This window comes from Danio aesculapii, chromosome 17, assembly GCF_903798145.1.
Source record: "Danio aesculapii chromosome 17, fDanAes4.1, whole genome shotgun sequence".
In the NCBI taxonomy this organism is placed as follows: Eukaryota; Metazoa; Chordata; class Actinopteri; order Cypriniformes; family Danionidae; genus Danio; species Danio aesculapii.
The window spans coordinates 3348708-3373019 of record NC_079451.1 but is presented as its reverse complement, the minus strand read 5'-3'; the positions used below and the strand labels follow the sequence as shown (position 1 = coordinate 3373019).

At 36.1% G+C, this 24312-nt stretch overlaps 1 protein-coding gene across 5 annotated transcripts in view; it reads right to left on the bottom strand.

Moving 5' to 3' along the window:
* Positions 1-255: 255 nt before the first annotated feature.
* The window catches only part of col12a1a (collagen, type XII, alpha 1a), a 175772-nt gene continuing 151715 nt past the window's right edge, over positions 256-24312 (bottom strand). For 3 of the 5 annotated variants that reach the window (XM_056477770.1, XM_056477774.1, XM_056477775.1), the window contains 13 exons: positions 20464-20550; positions 18276-18329; positions 18035-18130; positions 16768-16821; positions 15996-16049; positions 15756-15809; positions 13253-13324; positions 13043-13078; positions 12412-12478; positions 12147-12329; positions 9409-9486; positions 3339-3506; positions 256-974 (listed from right to left, as the gene is read on the bottom strand). In XM_056477770.1, coding sequence (XP_056333745.1) covers positions 826-974; positions 3339-3506; positions 9409-9486; positions 12147-12329; positions 12412-12478; positions 13043-13078; positions 13253-13324; positions 15756-15809; positions 15996-16049; positions 16768-16821; positions 18035-18130; positions 18276-18329; positions 20464-20550 — 1152 coding nt within the window. In that variant the 3' untranslated portion in view covers positions 256-825. Of the gene's footprint in view, positions 1693-3338; positions 3507-9408; positions 9487-12146; positions 12330-12411; positions 12479-13042; positions 13079-13252; positions 13325-15755; positions 15810-15995; positions 16050-16767; positions 16822-18034; positions 18131-18275; positions 18330-20463; positions 20551-24312 lie in introns of all 5 variants that reach the window. The other 2 variants (XM_056477771.1, XM_056477773.1) reach the window with 2 other exon arrangements.

The window sequence follows — 24312 nt, the reverse complement described above, 5'->3', positions numbered from 1 at the left end:
AATTCTCACTTGAAGACCAACAACGTGCGCTAGCAAAATAAACAGTCAATTTTGATGTCATGCAGACTTTAAACACTGATCCAGACTACGATGTGCTGAGTTAGCAATTCCAGACGCTCCAGCAGACATAAACACTGATTACTGATATCTCTTCTTTCATGTGTGTAAAAATCCCACAGTATGTAACGTTTATAACATGAATTGTTTGTAGAACGAAATGTACTGTAGTTTACACAGAACACACGACAACAGCGGTTCAACATTTTCAGTAGTTTTATTGAAAAATGCCTCTTCTGATTCAGAAATAAATAAGAAAATAAGGCTGTGGAATTCACACTGTGCAACTCAGACATGGAAACAAAAAAATGTCTTATATCTCCAAGGACTTGCAACGAATTCCAACTGCATTTCAAGGGATATCACTGAAACAAACAACTATATTCTGATGGTAAACGTCCTTACTAAATATACAACACAGGCATGCAATTCCTCTTTTTTTTTTTTGGTGTGAGCTGGTATACGACAGGTAAATATGGGGTTTACAATAACAAAAGCCAAGTCTAAAGGGAGAATTAAGGGAAGTCGAACCATTTTAGCCGCTTTCCTCGAGAAAGAGAGAAGCACTTTGCAAGCTTTCATATGTGCAAGGAATCAGTTCATGAGTGTTTATAGGACATAGTACTGAACATGAGATTCTTACAAATACAAAAAATGCAGTTATGTTACAAGCAAACATCAGCGAACACACAGGTTTGGTACAACGAAAGCCTCCTCAATCGACCAAAACGAAGGCGGCTTGCAGTTTTTACAGACACACTTCAACGTTTATGTTTTGATTCGTTCTGCTTCCTTTCTTGATAGCGATCTTTTTCCGCGCTGGTAGCGCAATCCTGGCGACTGTGTCTCGATATCTTCCGACGGCGCGGCAGGGATGGCCACTACGTAGGTTTCAGACTCAGGCTGGTAGGGGCCTGCTTGGAAATATTATTTGGCCAGCTGAGCATGTGCGTCATTTTAACATCATTTTTAGTGTTAATTATTGAAAAAGTAATACAAAACATCTATATTAACCAAACACAAAACCCATACGGAAGTTGTCAACAACTTTGCGTTGGATTTGTCAATAAACTATTACTAATCTAACACACTCGCAATAAAAAAAACAAACAAATTGGATCTTTGTGAGGTATTATACAATTATATAAATCAAAAAATATATAATAACTCATGGTTGCATATACTAATGGCACACACTGCGTTTGAACCTGAGCGTTGCCTATACATATAAACCGAAACCACGAATAAACGTGAAACATCAGCGAGAAGCAAGTTATCAGGCACAAGCGTGATGACTGCCGTTAACTGTAGCCCACTGGGTCATCCAGAACATTTACAAGGCACGATTAGTTTTGTGTACAGTCATGTCACCCTCTACCGCTGTTAGTAGTTTGACATGCGTCCTCAGCTCTCTCGCTCATCTAGATGCAACCATCACTGGCTCCAGTATGATATAGAAGCGCTCAGCTGGTGTTAGTGGCAGTCCAGTCCTTTGGTTTGATTGATTTTTAAAGAGTTGTTCAGCAAATTTGCAGCATTCATATCCATGGTGGTTATCCTTATTAGCTCAAGAGTGAGTGCTAATCTCGGGATGTGTAAGGGATCAGGCAGTCTAGATAGCATACTACGCAAAACCTGAAACGGGTTAAAGAACTGGGGTTAGTTTATTTTGGTGGCAAATCAGCTCACTTCAAGTGAAAAAAAAAAACACAAGCATGCAGTTTTCTTCGTATTATTATTTCCGATTAGCTCTATTGTTAAGCAAACTAATAGCAATGATATCATTAGCAGTTAATGCGAGAGCTCTGTTCCAGTCACTAGTGAGGCGCTGAACGCTTTTCGTAAGATTTAGTCTGTCCAAACAGATTAGGAGTTAAAGGGATAGTTTGGCCAAAAATGAAAACAAAATCATTAGTATCCACGGCCACCTTGATGTCAAAACGACAACAAAAACATATGCTAATAAAAAAAATTGCTAATCGATTTATTGTTGACTGACTACCTTGATGTCAAAACGACAACAAAAACATATGCTAATAAAAAAATGCTAATCGATTTAATGTTGACTGACTACCTTGATGTCAAAACGACAACAAAAACATATGCTAATAAAAAAATGCTAATCGATTTAATGTTGACTGACTACCTTGATGTCAAAACGATATCAAACAGACATCTTAAGGTGCTTTCACAGCTGTAGATCGATATTATTTCAATATTGATCGATTGTTACAATGTTTATTTTTGTTCCTGGTGTGGTTGGATTTCACACGGCAACAGATCTAAACAGACCAAAATAGTTCAAACAAGTCACGTGTAAGTAAATGCTCCTCACATCAGTATTGGCAATTACATAGACAAAATACACTGTGATATAGCCTGATTCGTTAGTTCCTTGAATTGTTTTGATTTCTCACTACAATCCTTTCCAGAGTTTGTTTCAATCGAGCCGACACTACCTCATTCAGGCGATCTCGGACTAATTGTTTTGGCACGGATCCGAGCGCGATTGCTGGATTCGCATATGCCAAACAAACCACGCTAACTGGGCAAACGAGACAGATTCCGAAACAAACGTCTAGGTGTGAAAGCACCCTAACATTGACATCTAACATTGGAATTTGCTATAATCGATCTTTGATGTGTTTTGACGCCAATGTTAGACGTCTATTTGATGTCATTTTTACATCAAGGTTGTTTACATGCATTGTAGAGATACAAAATCCTTTCGGCTGAATGAAAGTTTTTTACAACTCTTTTCGTGTTGTTATTTTGGTGGTCAAAAAGGGCATCAGTGTGTGGATGTCAAATGGACATCAAATCAGTTTGACGTGTTTTTGATGTTGTTTTGACATCAAGGTGCCAGTTGATTATTTTTATTCAGTAACTTCTACTTTCTGTTAAACACAAAAAATAACATTGACATCCATAGTAGGAACATATATACTACTATATATTTAAAATATATATATATATTGATCAGAAGAAAGAATTTAAAAAATATTTTGGAAAAAAAAAACAACAAGAAAACAATGACAGAATTTTCATTTTTGGATGAACTCTGCCTTTAAAGTATCTTCTCCTATCATACCCTAAATTTCAGCAATGAAAATTGAGTTCTGTATTTACTATTTTACTCAATATTTGCGTGTGTTTAGTAGCATGTCAGCATTTAGGGTGTTAGCTTAGCAACATGCTAATGTCAGATTTCTTTAAAGATTGTCTCACTAGGTTTGGGAACAGAGCTAAAGAGTACTGTCTGATCAAGTGTACTGGTGTACCTGGGTAGCCTTGTCCGTTGTAAGGCATGCCGCACTGAGAGGAGTCACAGTATCCTGGAGGTCCTGGTGGTCCTGTGACTCCAGAAGAACCGTGTTGTCCTGGTGGTCCTCGGGGCCCGGGTGAGCCTGAGGGACCAGGGGGACCGGTCTGAGACTGCCCTGGTGGCCCTTGAAGAAAAACAGGAGGTGTAAGAAAGCTTCCTTTACTTTGCTTCTAGCTTTCTCCTGGATGTGGAAGGGGAAAACTGATTTCAAGCACTGTAATTTAAATATTTTGACTGCTTAATTAAAAGGAAGACGGGGGTAAATTCTAACCCAACCCCCAACCCCCCCTTTTTCTGTCTAGACGGTATAAACTGAAGTGGAATGCCGTCCCTCGACTCGAAATCAGCACATGTGTTGCCAATAAAGGCTCCCAACAGAAAACACAAGTCAAACTACAAACAATGAGTCACCGCAAGCTTCCTCCTACTGTACGTGTAGCGCTGCTGTGGATCTCATTCACACACAGCTCTTGGCACCGTTTCCACCAGGGACTTGTTTCCAGCGCTTAACAGTGTTTAAGGGGGGGCTTCGGTGGCTCCTGGAAATGCATGGTTTTACACCAGCACACTGGAGAGTAATTAAAAGTGTCCTCTGGAGAAGGTGAAGAACTTCTGAGTTCTGCTGGAGTTGCCATAGAGCCAATAAGTCATCCAGAGCCTTCTGTGCTGTGGGGATGACTGTATCCAGAGTGACTCAAAATGCCAAACATGTCTGTACAAACTCTCTCTGATAATAACAGGATCACTTTGGCCTTCAGATCGTGGCTCAGCATGGAAACTAGCATTCTGGCCAGCGCTGCTGCTTACTGTAGGATAATGGAATTGTCTTGTTACTGCAAACAGCATTTCTTTAAGGCCTGAATACGATTATAACCTACCTCAGGAAGGGACTAAGAAGTCATGAAGTTTAAAAAACATATTGTTTATTAAGTTAGGGATAAAGTGCATCCTTTCTGTTATCGCAGAATAAAGCCTTGCAAGATTATCGGCAGCCCGATGCAAAGCAAGAGCACTGTTGTATAAGACTTAAGGGCTTTATTCACTGAAAACAACAACCTGGATGTACTTTATCCTGCTTATTACATGGCTAACTGCCTCAAAACATAAAATTTCGACATTGTTTTGAGCTGTAAGTGTTCATAAATACTTTAATTAAACACAGAACTGACGAAAATGAAAAAATCTGATGGAGTCTACACTAACCTGAGTATTATGCAGTCACAAAGATGCCGCTAAACAGTCAAAAACACAAAGCTGCTAGAAATGAAATTGGCTGAATATAGAATACTAACCTATGTTTTATTAATTGATAAGAGGGTGCCAAACAGTCAAAAACCACAGCGTGACACAAGAAGATATTTATGAATGTGGATGTGTGTATATGGATGTATCGCTGACGGTCAAGGTGAGTCTGTTCTCGAATGAGCCTGTGTTATTTAGCGATTGTAATCTCAGAATAACATATATTCAAATGTTCAACTGACCAATCAGAATCGAGTATTCCAGACAGATGCGTTATATTATAAAATAATAACACCAATTTGAGAGTACTTGCCATGTTTCTGCATTTGCACATATTGTGATTATTTGCATGTTGCCAAACTAATGAAGATGTTTTTTAAATTTCAATGTTTTTTTTAGTTGCAGTGAATTAGAATTTTTACTATTGTCTTCTTTAGAACTTGTTTAAAAGATTAACCAAATGCGTTTCCTAACTGATGCAATTTAGAACATTGGCAGTGTTACTGACTGAATAACCAGCCTGATCTCACGAGAAAACGTAAGTATTTTATGTTTTGACAGTTTAGTGGCTAATTCGTACGAATTCGTACGAGTTCAGTTGTCCGAAATTGTACGATTTTAAAAAGGAGGCGTGGCACCTGACCCCACCCCTAAACCCAACCGTCATTGGCGCATGAGCAAATCGTACTAAATTGTACGAATTAGATCGTACGAATTCGTACGAATTAACCACTAAATCAAAAAGTTACGAATTGCCGTGAGATTGTGTTGGAATAACAGGCAGCGGTGGTCTAATGGTAAGAGAGTTGGACTTGTTTTTCAGAGTTACAGGTTCGAGCAATGTTGGGGTAACACAAGTAATGCAAGTTAAATAATAATATTACTTTTCTAAGTAACAAGTAACGCATTACTTTAAAATATAAAAAATGTAACTCTAGTTACTTTTTAGATGAATTAATACACTTGTAAAAATAGTTCGCTGAATTAAAATGAGTGTAATTACGTTGAATCACACTCAGTGAGCAAATGAGCTCCCCACGGGAACAGACAAAAACCAAGATGGCAGAGCATTCTTGCATTTTTGTGAGGAACAGGGTGATTAACACCCACACAATCGTCAACAATCCTTCTGATTAAAACGTAACTTTCTATTTAAAAATAGCATTTAATGACTTTCCTAACAGTAACATTTGCTTAAAAGTTCTTCATTTATTTACTGCTGAGGATACTGACCAGACCTATAGATATTTTAATTATTAAATTGTTATTATTGTAAACTGAAGTAATTGACAGCTATGTTTTGTTCGATCATTGATGAGGGTAATAGGGTTTGTGGATGAATATATTAGAAAATTTATTTAAAAAATATTCAAACAATAGTATTATTATTGTATTATAAAATGTATTATTAAAAAAAAAGATGTTAAAATCTGTTCTAACTGGGATGTTTGAAAACAAATCCTTAAATTTAAAAAATAATCTTAAAAATGTCTTTAAAAGTCTTAAAATTAACTTGGTGAAACCTGTAGAAACCCTGGATGAAAGTATTCTGAACGCATGGAAGAAAAAGGGATTGTCTTAACGGACAGTGAGTTTACAGAACTAATAAGACAACAACACAGCAAAGTAGCAAACACATTCAACTTTCATTAATCTGTCTATACGGCATGTATAGCATCAGGAAGTTCTCCGAAGGTAACATTATTCTAATGAATTTTTTTAAGTAATGAAGTGTGTTGTTAAATTCAGAGCTCTTCAAATTAAAAAAAAAGAAAAATACCCTTCAATTTCTAAAAGAGATCAAGCCTCAGGCAGGTATGAAAAAAGTAACTCAAAAGTATTGCAACTGGTTACTTTTTTGGTAAGTAACTCAATATTGTAAAGCATTACTTTCAAAAGAAACTTTCCCCAACAGTGGGTTCAAGTGCTGGTTATCGGTGGGGGAGTGAATAACCAGAACTCTCTTCCATCCTAAATACTATAGCAATGAAATCAATGGGTTTGCATTCATGGGTGTGAGTCGCTTTGGATAAAAGAATCTGCTAAAATGTAAATGAATCAACATTTAACTAATCTGAGCTGAATGTCGACAATAAACAATCTTGTCTTGTAAAGCTGATTTCTAGAATTAATACAATTCTGAACTCTGCGTTTCTGAAAATAAGTAACGACGCTGTTGTCTTAATTTACTGCTGAAGTTTGTTTGATAAATGGTGAATTATGCCCTATTAACACTATTATTTTCTTGTTTATTACTGTGGAGCCTCTTTGAAGCAATCTGCGCTTTATGAAGTGCATTATAAATAAATGTGACTCGATGAGAAACATAACGTTTTAGGGAAAATAAAATGCACAGTACGTCCCTGCAGCCTGCGGAATCTGGAAACGGTAATCATACGAGAATTTACTCCATTCTGATTTCACTTAACGGCTCTGCAAGCAATTATTTTAGCAATTTTGATCAAGAAAGAATGGCCAATGTTTAGACAACAATTCTTATTGAATTACTACCCACAGATGCCTGGCGTCAGTTTGTGCGATCATTTCGCATTTTAACAGGACGGTAAAAACAAATCATTTTAACGGCTGACAGCTGAGAGAAAATAAGCATCTTGATTCATGACACGTCGCTTATATGTGTGTTTAATTCTCTGTTCTGAACACTTGAGATGAAGAGCACAGATGCTCCAGAACTGCTAATGTGATTTTATACTTTATAACATGGGCCAGGGCCACAAATCATTCCTTACTTTCTTAAGAAAAAAACTCCAGTATATTTTGTTTTAACTAGGTTGACATGAAATGTTGTGATATTTTTTTCTTCCATGCTTGATTTTGTGGAACTGACTGGATTATGGGGTGTAATGGTTCACAGAACAGTTCGGCATGTACCTCGGTTTTGGAGTCACGGATCGATATGGGATTGGTACAACAGGAATAAGCAACAAATTCCCACTACTTTTTTTTTGAACAGCACAAGCTCAGAAGCATACTGAATTTGGTGAAGTAAGCATATGAACTACTCCATAAGACGCAATGTCAGGTTAAAAGAAGTTCAACTTTTACATGCACTCATCAATGTCAATTACAAATCAGTAGACCAATCAAAAGATTTCACTGAACGTTGAGAGCTTCTCTTTACAGTAGCGTGTTGAAGATGATAGCCGATGATAGATTATAAAGAGTGTTTGGCATGCTGTCCCAGGAGATTCATATATATATATATGTCATAAGATTCTTGAGCCTGGGGCTCCCTCCCGTTTGCAGGGCAAGAGGGGAGTTTGAGCTCTGGCAGATCAATTTGGTTTGGTCCAATTTGGTTTGGTCATTCACCTATGCCACATGTCTTTGGATTGTGGGAGGACGCCAGAGAACCCGGGGGAAACGCGAGCAAGGGGAGAACATGTAAACTCCGCACAAAAACGTCAACTGCCCAGGTAAGGACTTAAACTAGTGACGTTCTTGCTGTGAAGCATAAGTGCTCATCACTGTGCCACCATGCCGCACTGTCAAGGAAAAGGGAGAAGGAGTAGGTGTGGAAGAGGGGATTCCTCAAGACAAAGATAACTGAGGTAAGAAACTGGTTGTTTATAGTGAGTTTGGAATCATCTGATTGGTTAATCATTCGTTTGCTAATGCGGGACCAGCTGTGGTCAATCATAAGCACATGCTCCTCTTGAAATTAGTTTATAAATAAACTTCACTTAGAAACTATTTTTAGAAATAGTTTATATTTCTGCAATGTCACGGCTGAACACCATAAAACTACTATGAATCCTATTGCATCGTGTTTGGACACAAACTACTATGAATTTTGTTGCGTTGTGTGTTGTTACGACAAAGTGTAAGATGTTCTCAACCTAACTTCAGTGATTGGTCATCTGGTCTGAGTGTATTTGTTGTCGGAGTACATGAATCGAACCATCATGACTGTACAATGAGGGTTCGGAATAAATACATCTACCATTACATCCCTAGATCCTGAACCTGGATGGATCAGGTTTGCTATTGGTGGATCTCATGTGAGTGACAGGTTGATCCCGCCCTCACACTGGTAAACATATCATCAGAGAACAGAAGAGATGTAGTTAAAGATAGAGGGGAAGTTATTTTCATTAAAAATACATTTAAAAAGATGTGCATTGAGAATTCACGTATAATAATCACTGCTATTTACAGTCTTAACAAATTTCATAGTCATTTTTTAGAATGTTATCTTTAAAAAACTATTTGAATTGTTGAAAATAATATTCCTAAAAGTCAAAATATGTTTTCATCTTAAGAAGAATTTTTTTTTTTAGAATTCCAGGGCTTGAAGAGGCTCAGAGAACACACTAAACAGGGAAACAGCACAATTGTCTCAAACATTATATGTCTAAACTGAACTACATCTATTCTTAAAGTCCTCCTAATCCCAAGGTTAGCAGCCAACCTGTCTAAACAATCCAGAGGAAAAAGCTACTCATAATCTCCTGGAAAAACTAATGGCAGCACTTGCATAACACCATTTTATTTCATAATGATTCATCATTTTGAGCTAATATTCATCTATCAAGCCTAAATGGTCTGAGAATGAGAAACACTGTGATATGGAAATCACTCAACATTTAAATTGCAGTTGCTAAATACATGTTAACGATCATTGGAATTGCTTTCATTAATCAGGAGGCTTTTGGAGTAGCGGAAAACCTGGAGAAGTCAAGTGTGCGCACAAACTCTGGATATCATTAGCAGTGAAACGGAGCGGGTAAAATGAGGTAGTGTTTAGTTGCGTGAAGACATACCAGGAGGTCCAGGTAATCCTCTCTGTCCTCGAGTGCCAATGCCGGGGCTGCCTCGTTCACCCTTCTCTCCAGGCACTCCTACAACAGCACCAGGAAATGCATTAATGCATGTTAACCATACCGTTCTGATTCCCAATGATGTCCAGCACAACACACGTACAGTTGAAGTCAGAATTATTAGCCCCCCTTCTTTTTTAAATAGTTCCCAAATGATGTTTAACAGAGCAAGGAAATTTTCACAGTATGTCTGATAATATTTTTTATTCTGGAGAAAGTCTTATTTGTTTTATTTCGGCTAGAATAAAAGCAGTTTTTAATTAAAAAAAAAACATTTTAAGGTCAAAATTATTAGTCTCTTTAAGCTATATTTTTTATAGATAGTCTACAGAACAAACCATCTTTATAAAATAACTTGCCTAATTACCCTATCCTAATTAACCTAGTTAAGCCTTTACATGTCACTTTAAGCTGTATAGAAGTGTCTTGAAGAATATCTAGTCTAATATTATTTACTGTCATCATGACAAAGATAAAATAAATCAGTTATTAGAGATGAGTTATTAAAACTATTATGTTTAGAAATGTGTTGAAGAAATCTGCTCTACGTTAAACAGAAATTGGGGGGAAAATAAACATGGAGGATAATAATTCTGACTTCAACTGTATATTTCCAGTGATTTTTAAACATAATAGTTTTACTAATTCGTATCTAATTAACAATTTATTTTTGTCTTTGCCATGGGATGACAGTACATAACATTTTACTAGTTATTTGTGTACTAGTAAGATACCAGCACCAGTACTACATTTAAGACCAATTATAATTAATACAAAATAAAAATAAATAAATAAACTACTACTCATTTTTTATTATTACTTTTGTTATATCCAATTCAGAAGTGGAAAAGTGGAGTGACAATCAAAGGGCTAAAATACTGCAATATTATCTTAAAAGCGAATATAAAATCTGCTTTTATAACAGAAATACAGTAGGACATATAAAACTAGTTATTCGCACTTTATGAAAACATATCATTGTAGTACAGTAATGTTAGGGTGCTATGGGTGCTGCTATATATTGTTGTTATGGTGCACTAGTTGTTTTAAGGGGGGGGGGGGGTGCACACCGAATGTGTCGTGCTGCACCACATCTTTTAAAATCGTAAACATTGTTTTCTATGAGTGTACACACTCTGGCGCTACTGTCTGTTTGTGTCACTTAGTGATGTACAAAAAAAATGTACAGATCAGATGTTCATAGGGCATAGCATGTCTGCTGTGCGCCCCACTTTAGAGTCTTCTAGCTCATTTTACATGACCAACACAATCTCACGGCAATTCGTAACTTTTTGATTTAGTGGCTAATTCGTATGAATTCGTACGATCTAATTCATACAATTTAGTACGATTTGCTCATCCCCCAATGACGGTTGGGTTTAGGGGTGGGGTTAGGTGCCACTCCTCCTTTTTAAAATCGTACAATTTCGTACGAATGAACTCGTACGAATTTGTACGAATTAGCCACTAAACTGTCAAAACGTAAAATACATACGTTTTCTCGTGAGATCAGGCTGACATGACCCAAGCCAAAAGAGCCTAATCTTAAGTATTCCAGTATACTTCAAACAAAGTTCTTTTTCGTTTTGTTTGAGGAAGGCTGAGTAACGGTATACTATAGGGGTGTGAACCTACACTTGTCTCACTGGTGCTCAACAACGTGAGCATTTATAGTAAATAAACAAACATCAATATTATCCCGCTTGCTGTCAGTTATTGAGGGTAGGTTGGGGAGTCAGGACAATTCTAAGGGCCCACGCATATTGGGGGCCCCCATAGATATTATTAGGGGACCACACCACCCACACCACCCCCCTCCACGCTGCCCCTCACTTTAATCCGCGACAACTCCCCCTTCCCCCCCTTTTTGGCTCTTCACTTTTGTCTACAACAGTGGCGCCATGAAGAGTGACAAAAAAACATACAAATGATTATTACTGAATCGATACCAAATTGTCTGCATCTAAATCGCGGTGCATCGAAGAAACAAATAAGTCTGACACCCCTAGTATACTATATTCAAACCTTTCGACACTAAATGTTGTAAAAGGGTTGTGCCGCTGTTGTAAATGTGCTATGCCGCTCAAGAGGACTCCTAAACACAACAACAATGGCAGCTGTGAGAGAATATTAGACAAACAGAGTTCTCCAGAGAAAAGCGCCACAACGGGACATCACATAGCTTTCTATTTGCTGCGGACAGACAATGAATGGAACAAACTTTAGCGACGCGGTTGTGCTTATCATATGGTGTGTGTCTCAGAGTCTTGAAAATCTCTCAGGTGTCTGGATACACCCTGTACCAAGCTCTGCTACTCGAATATGCAGTTTAATCATGTTGCTAACTTGGTGTTGTTGTGCTGGATATTTTTCTCTTGACTTTGAATGTGTGGACATAAACAATGTCAAAGAAGGCAGACTTCCAGGGTACAGCCATCGATTGTGTAACCGTCACAGACCAATGGTAGCTCAAAGGTGTTTAGGGTTAAAAACTTCGCTTAGGTGAGCTGTTTCAAACTACTGAAAATGTCATTCAGATCTTTTATTCAACTTTGTTTGAAGTATACCAGGCCCTTTAGTCTATAGTCTTTAGGGTTTATTTTGTTCATGCTAAATTCTAAATGCTTCATGCCATCGTGATGCTATAAAAATTTCTCTTCCAGTGTGGCGTAATCTCATACCTCTTTCTCCTGGAGAGCCTGGTAAACCTGGATTTCCTGGGAAGCCGTTGGGTCCGGGCTGACCAGGCTCTCCATGAGGTCCCTGGTTTCCAGGTGGGCCTGGAGGTCCAGCGGGGCCGGGGCTGTTGCTCCTGTAGTTGCTGGGGATCTGGTTCATCATCATATCGATTCTGCTCATTTGTCCTGTGAGCAATACAAACATTTTCCATATGAACATGAGCAAAAGCACTGTAATATTCTCAGATGTGATGTCGAGGTGACCTACTGCTGACTAGCTGTTCGCAGACTTGTCTCGCTACAGAGCGCATCATATTCTGTGACGCAGTGTCTCCCTGGAAAACACAATCGATAGGATCTTGACATTTTATCATGCATTTTGTTTAAAAAAAAAAGATTTTCCACTGTATTTCATATTATATTTTCTTCTGGAAAAAGTCTTATTTCTTTTAGTTTGGAGGGGGACTTTCTCTAGAAGAAAATATAATATGAAATACCAGCCTGATCTCACGAGAAAACGTAAGTATTTTACGTTTTGACAGTTTAGTGGCTAATTCGTACGAATTTGTACGAGTTCAGTTGTACGAAATTGTACGATTTTAAAAAGGAGGCGTGGCACCTAACCCCACCCCTAAACCCAACTGTCATTGGCGGATGAACAAATCGTACTAAATTGTACGAATTAGATCATGCGAATTCGTACGAATTAGCCACTAAATCAAAAAGTTACGAATTGCCGTGAGATTGTGTTGGAAATACTGTTGAATAAAATATCCTTGTTCTGTTAAACATCACTTATCACTTGAAGATATTGAATAAGAAATATTTTAAAGTATTCCAAAAAGAATTAAATATTTAAAAGAATGAAAATAAGCATCTGAAGCATCTGTGACACTTACTCTTTCACCCTTCTCTCCTTTCATGCCAACAGGTCCCTGTGATAGACAGATGAAGAAAAAATGAATCAGAAAAAAATCATCATCATTAATATAGGGCTGGTGAAGTTCAAGGGCACAGATGTATTTCTATCAAACACTGTACTGCTAATTTCTTTTGGTCATGATTTAAGCAAATGAACAATTGAATCATATATTGAGTCATGTACATACAGGAAAGCCAGTGTCTCCGGATTTTCCTGGTTTTCCAGTGATTCCTGGCATTCCAGGAGCTCCCGGTGGTCCCTACAAACATGAATAACATTATTAATATTACTGTATCATAATTAGAAAACATTACTCAGAAAACAGTATATTTGTAACATTCAGTTTCTGACAAACAGGCTGAACATGCAATCAACTCGTTCACAATCCTTCATTCACACAGAGAAACAGCTTGTGCTTTCCGGCTTATATATTAGAAAATGTATAGCATTATCACTTTGGCCTGTAGATAAAGTTGGAAGTGCTTGAGCAGCTTTACTCACATACAACCCAAAATATACATGCTATAGAGAATGAATGAATCAATCATTAATTCAATCAATGTAAAATGTAATTGTATTATGCCTCAGCTTTGTGAATTTTGCAAGTTGACTGAATAAGTGGCCGATCACACAGAATGCGTTTTTCCTTTACGATGTGCTACTTTTCAATTGTTTTTTAATGTGAACACTCACATGCTTGACATGTTTTGAAGCACCGCGTACAGGCACGCCACTTTTTTTAAGCACCGTGTGAATTTCAACTTTCACACATGCAGTATAGCTCATCACTTTCAGTTCCAAAGCAGCCGACCAATCAGAAGATCTTGCAGGCAGGGCAATCGCTGCAAGTTTCTGCTAACAGGCCATTCCTGAGTGTCACGTGTTACATTTTTGGATGTTTTTTCCTAATGCTTCTTTTCTATTGTTTTTGATGTAAACACTCATTTGACAGACGTGTCTGATCGTTACGCACGAGCTCTGTGTTTTTTAGATGGCGTGTGAACTTAAAAGCACTTCAACTCTTACCAACAGCGCTGCTCATTACTGTCAGTTCCAAAGCAGTGGGACCAATCAGAAGAGCTCGGAGGCGGGACAACAGTTGCAAGATTCTGTTTACAGGTGCTCAGTGGCTGGGTCTGAATACTCTTGTGCTCTAATCGTCAAAATTTGACTACTAGACATGAGATGAGATTTATTATGTATATACAAATACATACATGCATGCATATATTGGAGAAAATGTTTATTTATATTCCAATATATAATGCAAAGTATATATAAATTTCAAATTATCTATGTAACAAAACTATATATAATATAATATATATAATATAATATATAATATATATAATATATATATATATATATATATATATATATATATATATATATATATATATATATATTAAGGGTGTAACGATACACGTATTCGTATTGAACTGTTCGGTACACATTACAAACCAAACGATTCGATTCAGACTAACATCTAAAAAGATAAAAGATAATAAGTACAAAATATAATGTTTTCAGTGCAACAACGCTGAACATGGCATCCCAAATTACGTGGCAGGCAGCATGCTGCCTTCCCCGCTGTCCCATTGCTTTTAAACTCAGAATATCACTTTATTAAAGCATGATGCACTCATTCACATATCACCACACCCGCCCACCTCCAAACACTACTCCAGTCAGGCACGCGATACATTAGCTCGCAAAATGGCTAGTAACGTTGATGTAAACCCAGACATCCCAAGTCTTCCAGAAGTTTAGGTAGTCTCCCGCAAATACATAGAGACTCCCGGATGCCCGCAAACAAATGATATTTTTCCGGAAATCGCACGTCTCCCTTCCGGTTCTTAAATACGTCACATTACAGCATCTGCAATGTTTAGTTGGGATTATATAGTTTAGGGTTATATATATATATATATATATATATATATATATATATATATATATATATATATATATATATAGCCACACAGTTCAAAATACATGAGATTTGTGGAATTACTGCAGAGTTTAACTATAATGAAGTATCGAACTCAGGTTGTCGTGAGCACCGGAGTGCATGTGTCAACGTATTAACCACTACACCACTGGTCCAGACATTAAAAATAACTTTATTGAACAGTTTATCTAAACAGTAAAGTCTGTGCAGTGTTATTTTATATTTGATTTTTCCAATTTCTGTACCTGAATACTATTTCACTACCTTTAAAAACACTTTTATATGTGTTCTTTTGTATTTATCTGTGCTTGTAATTTGTTTATTACATTTCATGCGTCATTCACTCCTCTACAGAATCATCCCAATCAATCTAAAATTAATAATTTATTCCCAAATAGAGCTATTTAAGTCATCTAGTGACACTTCATAGATTTTGCAAATTATATTGCAGAAATACAAAATATTGCAATGTCAGATTTTTTCTATATTGTGCAGCCCTGGTAACACCCATTCTTGTCTAAGGAGAATTTCAAATGTTAACTACTGTATATCAATTGAACAGACTTATTTAAACATTTTAAATGATAAAACTAATTATATAGTATATGTCATGTTTTAATTTTTTCCCTCATGTTCTTGTAGTTTGTGAAAGAAAAAAATCAGGCCAGGAAATTAAACGCACATGCTCTATTTCAGATATTCTCACACTCATCGTCAGATATTCAAAAGCTTTTCATACCATTGGTCCCGATGGACCTCTTGGTCCAGATGGACCTTCACTTCCTGGTGGACCCTAACAAAAACACATGCCGTCAGGAACTGTACAAGATGCTCAGCTAATAGCATTAGCAAAGATTCCTTCAATATGGAAGAAGTTTAAACAGGTCCTCCAAAAAACGCAACTCAATCCATTAGTCTGACAAGACCAGAGACAATTGAGATAACAAGGCTGAAAGTGAAAACATGCTGGTGTTCTTACTCTTGCTCCAGCGGGTCCAACAGGGCCGAGTGGACCTGCAGCGCCAACCGGACCCTTGGAAAAAGGAAAACTCATCGTCACTCATCGTGAATGTGGTTTTTGTATCAAACAACATTTTAGCTGTTTGTGGATCAAACCTGAGCAATTTACAATTAGGGTATGACTAAATTCAACCTTTCCGCTGAAGAGAAGGAAGGGTTTTCTAAATGGACAAATAAACTACTTGCGAAGTGAGTGATGCCTTCATCATGTACAGAAATATTCATGTTTCTGTTCTTCTATTTATTTTGGAAGTCCAAATTAACATGACGCTATGATGAGGATGTTAGCAATCATTCTCCATTTTGTAAAGATGTGTATTTTACGAGCACTTAAAGGGAAAGTTCATCCAAAAATGATCATTTCCTCATTTACTCAAGTGGTTCTAAACTTGTAAGAGTTTCTTTCTTCTGTTGAACACAAAGAAGTTATTCAGAAGAATGCTGGAAAAATTAAGCCAATCACATCTATAGTGGGAAACAAAATACCATGGAAGTCAAGGCATTCTTCAATATATCTTTCTTTGTGTTTAACAGAAGGGAGAGACTTAAACAAGTTATGAACAAATGGAGGATGAGTAAATTACGACAGATTTTTCATTTCTGGGTGAATGGTCCCTTTAAGCATATATCCAATGATAAAGCCATTCAACTGAATAACACTCTGAATCTCCTGTAAACAGACCCTTATTTGCCAATAATTTCACAAGGCGCACAAACAGAAAAGCACTTACTCTCTGTCCAGGTAAACCTGAGTCACCAGGGTCTCCCTTAGGTCCAGGCCGCCCCTGAGAACAGAAGAAATGAAGCAGTTATTTACACTAATTCCTCTGTTATGTGACATTGACTGGAATTTTCATCTCATCTGTATGAGGCTGCATGGAAAAAAAATGGGTGCGAAACTCTTAGTCATAAATTAGACTTGCGCTACATATTGAGCCAGTCAGGACCAGCAATGTTAATGTCTTATTAAAGAGAACTAAAACACACGTTGCATGAATATGGTAAAACAAAATGGTACACTTTAACTTGTTTAGAAGACAGACATGTCATAAAAACAGCAATCTAAATAAGCATCTAGTTTTAAACACACTAGAACGTGCACCTTATATATATATATATATATATATATATATATATATATTCATTAATTTTCCTTGGGCTTAGTCTCTTATTTTTCAGAGTTGTTTTACTCAGTGGATGCCCTTCTAGCTGCAACCCAGTACTGGGAAACACCCACACACTCTCACATTTACTCATACACTATGGCCAATTTTGTGTACCAAGTTCACCTACAGTGCACGTGTTAGGACTGTGGGGGAAACCGGAGTACATAGAGGAAACCCACGCCAACACAGGGAGAACATGCAAACTCCACACAGAAACGCCAACTGGCCCAATTAAAATGCCAAATACATCAATCAATTCAGTAACTTTCCAACCAATTTCAATATTTTGATATAAAATTCTGTCAAGACATACAGGTTTGTATGTGAAACAGAACGTTTAGTACATGCATTTTATCTTTCTTTCTTAGCTTATTTTGTTTCGAATCTAATAGTTTTTGTCTATTTAAGTTCATTCATCTAATTTCTCATTTTATTTCGGCTGCCTTTCAAATCAAACAGATTTTTAATAGTGTTACTTAACTACAACACCTGTTTTTAATCACTATTTCAGCCTTAAAGGAACAGTTCACTCCAAAATTGAAATTCTCCCATCATTTACTCCCCCTACATTTCTTTAAAGCATGTTTGAGTTTGTTTCTTCTGTTGAACACAAGGAAGATCTTGCTGGTGTTCTTTCTTCAAAAATGTGTGTTCAACAGAAAAAAGAAACTCATAAATATTTTAAACAACATGAGGGAGAGTAAACGATGAAGTCATTTTCATTTTAGGGTGAACTATTCCTTTAAGGGAAACATAATAATTACTGATTATACTTTATTAGTGTCAAATCAAGGTGTCTAAGGTCATCGAGAGTAGTCAGAGCTTTTCTTACTGGTTCTCCAGGAAGGGACAGTCCATTGGGGCCCTGAGGACCTGGTGGCCCCATCTGGCCTGGCAGACCCTGCTCTCCACGTGGACCCATTGAACCCTGGAATAAAAGCATCAAAACACATCGAGTTGAACCACTCTAGCAAGGAGAGAAATGCTTTCTTGTAGATACTGATGGAGGAACGTCTACTTTTGCATTTGCTAAATTTTAAAGCCACTGAAAAACTAGAGATGGATGATCTTACCGTAGGACCAGACTCTCCTCTCTCGCCTCGTGGGCCTTTTGTACCAGGACTGCCCTAGAAAAGCAAACAATAAAGCGTCCTTTGTTGACTAAGAAACTCTACAGAGGTGTGCTTCATAAGATTCTTCATTTAAACAAAGGCCTTTAAGTATAGTACCCATGGTCTTTCTAGTGATGGGAAAATTGGATCATTTCACAGACTCTGACCTTTGAGTCTCATTCAGCAGGATGAACAAATCTTTTTTTCCAAGTCATTGTGATCAATTTGACAAAATATAATTAAAATGTTACGTGCGTTTCCACCCAAACACTTCTACAACTAGCCCAAACATGGATCACACTACAAGCAAGTCAGAACTATAATGCTATAAGAAAGAGAAAAGAATCATACATTGTTTACATGGGTCTTTTTGTCTATGATTAGCTTAGATTATCTGACAAGTCTTCAAGTTTGAGTTCACATGTCACTAACAGACCCATAAGTTTAAAAAAAAAACACACACAATCTGTTTTTTTGAATGGTTGGTTCATCATCCGACAACAGCATACAAGCTATATAACCTATGCAGTCTGATGCTTGACTGATTCGTTGCTGTCTCGAGTCAGCAAACAGGTTTTGAGTGAACCGTGAAACACTAAATGTAATTAAAGTGACTAGTTCATCTCTATCGTACAAATAAAGTTTTAAAAATAAGAAACGTACATAATAATAATGACGTACCTATTTAAAAAAAGAGGATTTGGAATCATTTACTAATTTTTATATCCAATCCTGTTGTAAAGTCACATGAAAAGAAACGAATGACGCAAACAAAAGGACTCGTCGCATACTTCCCTACTATCTAGTAATCTAAAAACAGTTTGAAAGCCGATTAGTATATCCAAATATATAGTATTGGAAAAACAGTGCGAGAAGCATCTGGATGACCTACTACTTTTGGCAAGATTCTGAAGTGCGCATCAGATGGACGATACAATATTCCATGATTCCACATGAGAGAATTAATGAACGTTACTGAAGTGACGATGCTAATATGGGTAGGTCACATGATAATGACAAATGGCGAATGTAGCATGTCCCAGTTCCATTCATACTCACATTCATACTACTGTATATACAGTAGGTGACACTTCAAAATAACCACTAACGCTGCGTGTGGCACCGCGGAGGCAACAAGGGATTAAGAACGCGTTTTTAGGTGTTACAGCAATTTGCGAATATGCCGCCAAGGGGCACAAAGGGACGGGTTGCGAACAGACAGAAATATACAGTAGCTGTAAATACCCTGCTACTTGTAAATGAAAATGAAATAACGAAATAAAGCATAATTATTCCTTCATTAATCATTAAAAACTTTATCATTAAGACACTTTTTTAACAGTCGTGTGGTAAATTCATATTCAAATGTAGAACCTACACAAGTAGTAGGCAATTTCCAACGCAGACCTTTGGCTTATGTCTTTAATATGAAGAATTAATCACTCAAACTTGACAAAAGACTTGAAAAAGGACCTAATCTTCTCCTCCTGTGCAATGTGTGCATGCATGAATAAACCAATCACTCCGTCAGAAGACTCATCGTTCCTGAGTCATATTAAAGATTTGTTCAAAATGAATAAATCGTTTAAGGACCCATCAGTGCTGTTTTCTGAGCTCAGGGACAGCTAAAATATAACATTTACCATTTACTCACAGCCAAGTGGTCCTAAATAAGATTCTTCCTTCTGTTGAACACAAAACAATATGTTCTGAAGAATACTTTTGTAGTGTTTTTGTTCCAACAATGGAAGTCAGTGGCTGCTTTTTGCAAAGATTCTTCAGAAAAATCTTGTTTTGTGTTCAACAGAAGAAAGAAACTCATAAAAGTTCAGAACCACTTGAGTGTGAATGTTCATTTGTGGGTAAACCGTTCCTTTAAGATGTACATGCTTAAGATTTTACATGCTGTGCTGTTAACCATTGGTAATCCCAGATGTTCAATCCACACATAATGATGTAGAGAAAAGAGGCATCTTAATCATATTCCCACGCTTAATGTAAAGAGCAGGAGTGAAATTATAGCGCCGGGGCTTTGGGGAAAACATCCCAGCATCTCTGAACTCTGGGCCTTTACGTGCTCATCATCATCAGAGCATGATCTGATGAGTTCAGGGACTGCAGAATTGTGCTGGGACTCTAATGATCTTACCTGAGGACCTGCTGGGCCTGGAGGACCAACACTGTCCTGAGCACAAGTGCAGGAGTGAGGAAGAGCAGGACACTTGGCTTCATCTCGCTGTAAAAAAAAACACACACACAAATGCATCAAACATTCTGAAACATTCTCAGCACTAAACAGTTCGTTTAAGAAATATATATAAAAGGAAAAGATAAATATGCTATAAAAATTGAATACACAAACTTTAAAAGTCAATTCAACTTCTCAATTAAACAGACTTAAAACAACAAGATAAAATTTGCATAACTTAAAAAATAAGTTGAAACCCAATTACGTAAGTTAAAGTAACATAAAAGTTATGTTATGACTTTTTGATCGTGATGAACATGTGTAATTTTATGGTTTTGCCCAAATAAAAAACCTATTACAGTGTTTTAAATACTATCGTTTTTCTCAACCGTACTATAGTGAAGAACTTGAATGAATCTGTTGTGATAATTCTATAGTTGCTATTGTAACACAACAACTATAGTAATATAAACAAATCACACCATACTAGGGTGCATTTCGAAAAACCATCGTTAGCACACTAAGGTCACAACAATGTAACATAGTTCATTGATTTGGCGTTTCCCAAATCCATCGTTCCAATGAACATTCGCAAACTGCGTTGCAAACTTGTACGTTTGCAGCTACACCTCTAGAGCTGTAGTTAGAATCAACATTCCTGGCAGTGTTATATTCTCAGTTATCCCCCCTACGCCCTATTCGTTTAGAACATTCTAACATATAAACTAAAACATTAAGGTCATCGCTCTTATGTTTAATTTGCTTTCAAAGGATTTCTTACATTTTAGTTTGAGCGATCTTCATATTGCCAATTGTGAACTCTTAAATGCACTTTGAATCATTTATGCCATTTTGAACACAGTCGTGGCTCATGACGAAAGCTATAGGTGACCTTATTATTTAAAAGCGGAATCTATGTTACGTCTCCAAAGCTAGAGAAAACAAAAATATATAGGCTACGTTAATGTAAAGTTATAGTAGCCTAGGCTAATAATTAATAAATATATGTACTGTCTTGGGCCTATATGACATAAAAACAAAACATTAGACCTATAAAAATCATATATTTATATAATTATTATTATTATTAAGTAGGAAATAGTTTGTTTTTTTTCATTTATTTCTTAAAACGTGAAGATTTATATACCTATGAGATTAGATTGTTAGCTAAGAATAGAATATGGAATATTCTCAATGACATTTGTAAAGGAAAAATAGGCCCTATATGTATATAATTCAATTAATGTGGAAATCGAGTGCATGTTTTTACCAAAACTATTACTGGATTAATAAAGCAACTACAGTTTTGGAAGACACTCATCACTACATCGTTCTTTTTCCAAACGATGCAATGTACTATGAAAGGCCACAAACTATCATGTTATGTTGTTGTTTGGGAAACACACCCCTGTACGGTTTTCTTCAACTATACATACTTCAATTATACATACTTCAATACGCCACATTTTACTGTAGTATTGCAGTATTTATTTCAGTTTGTCAATTCACAATCGTTAATACTACTAACTGTAAATACTATGATATATACGGCATATTACACTTTACTCTAGTTTGTTTTAAAAACACTGTATTAACCAAAGAAAATCACTATATTTTGTCATGTGTAGTTTGGTAATGTTAAGTGAGCTTAACAGAATCTGCAATTGGCTATATTAACATTATTATAGTTCATAAATAAGTACTTCGTAAATATTTGTAAAATCTAAATACCATAGTTACCTTCGTAACCATAACTTTCACCGTTTTTACAGTATACGTCTAGTAAGCACTAATAAAAACTGGCACTCGCTGTACATCTACCTGCTCTGCTGGACTGAAGTATGCGCACACTCCCTGCTAATGAGTGGCTTTGGCTAAGCCCTTTAATTCCAGTCAAGACAAATGTTAAAGGAACATTTCACCCAAAAACTCAAATCCACATGTTCCATGGAAAACAGAATGTTTCACAGGTTTGGATCTACTTTAGGCAGCAGTAAAATATAAGATTTAGATTTTTTTGGGGGTGAACAAATGGTTTTGAACATCTCTAAGATTAATTGTTATGGAGGCTGGGTTTCCATGTTAATGTGCATTTTAACATTTTTTTTATTATTATTTTTTAAATTTCGATTAAAAAACAACTTGATTCTTGAGGTAGTTTTGTGCAAATAAAGAATTTGAGAATAATGTGAGATACATCTGACGAATAAACTGACATAGCAAAGCTTACACACACACGACACCATAATGCTTGATTCACTTTGATTCGATGAATAACTATTTATTAATGGCAGTGATGTGGGCTTAATATATGTGTGTGTTGTTTGGATGTCTATGTGTTTTAATCACTAGAACATATTAGTTCAGTATTTCATGTTTTGAATCAGAGTGTTACTTTGTAATTGTTTGTGAAATGTGAAAGTAAAGTAAAAAAAGATCATTTGACATTTATTTTTCTTTTAAACTATATATTACATGAAGATATAACTACAGCTTAAAGACAACATTGTACTTTATGTAATTTCTTTGTAGGTTCAGTCCAGTTATTTTGACATCTCTTTTTATTCACTGGTAAACTAATCTAAAATATGTGACTGGACGACAAAATCAGTCATAAGTGTCTTAAAAAAACGAATTGGGATTTATACATTACATGAGATCCAGTGGTGTAGTCCTTGCTATACGCACGTATACTCAGTATGCCTACTTTTTTCCTCGAGCTGTTAGGGTATTACGACTTCTGAGGATCATACTCTCGGTATACTCACTTGTTTTGGTGATTAGACTTCCCTAATTTTTGTCTATTGAGTATTTGAGTTTTTCGAAGATCACAATAAATCAGCTGAATGATGTCTTGCTGAAACGTTCAAGTAAAATTATAAAACAGCATGGGCGTCGCTTTAGCCCTCCTATATTTCCATTCAGCCCCCCTAACAATTTTGCGATTACCTGTACACTACTAAATGACCGCCTCAGTCCCCTTTAAATTTGATATAAAAACGGCGGCAAAATCCCGCTCCTGAACTCGTTTTTTAGTTTGTCAGCAAACCACAGCTGTGCAGTGTGTGTGTGTGTGTGTATATATATATATATATATATATATATATATATATATATATATATATATATATATATATAAATAAAATGAATCAAAGATACATTGACTTTCGTTGTTTCTTTGCCTACTTTTAAAATTTGGATTGGGTGGATAATAGTACACCACCTATTTTTTTAGGACTACACCACTGATGAGATCGGAATACACTTTCAACTGATGTATGGACAATTTGACAACAGTTTGAAGATATAGAATCTGAGGGTTAAAAATGAAAAATAAATCACCTTTAAAGTTCTATCAATGCACATTACTGATCAAAATTAGGTTTTATTATATTATATTATATTATATTATATTATATTATATTATATTATATTATATTATATTATATTATATTATATTATATTATATTATAATGATTTCGAGCATAAAAGAAAAATGTATACATTTGACCCACACAAAGTATTTTGGCTATTGCTCAAAATAATATACAACAAAAGCCAGTGGTCCATAGTTACATATTACATTATAAAATAGCATTATCAATGTAAAAATCTAATTTCATCATTTTATTTATTATATATATATATATATATATATATATATATATATATATATATATATATATATATATATATATATATATATATATATATATGTGTGTGTGTGTAGTGTTAAGAAACAAATATGCATAAAATATTATTTAAAAAGTGTAAAATAAGTGTTTAAACTCATCAAATTTGTAAATATCT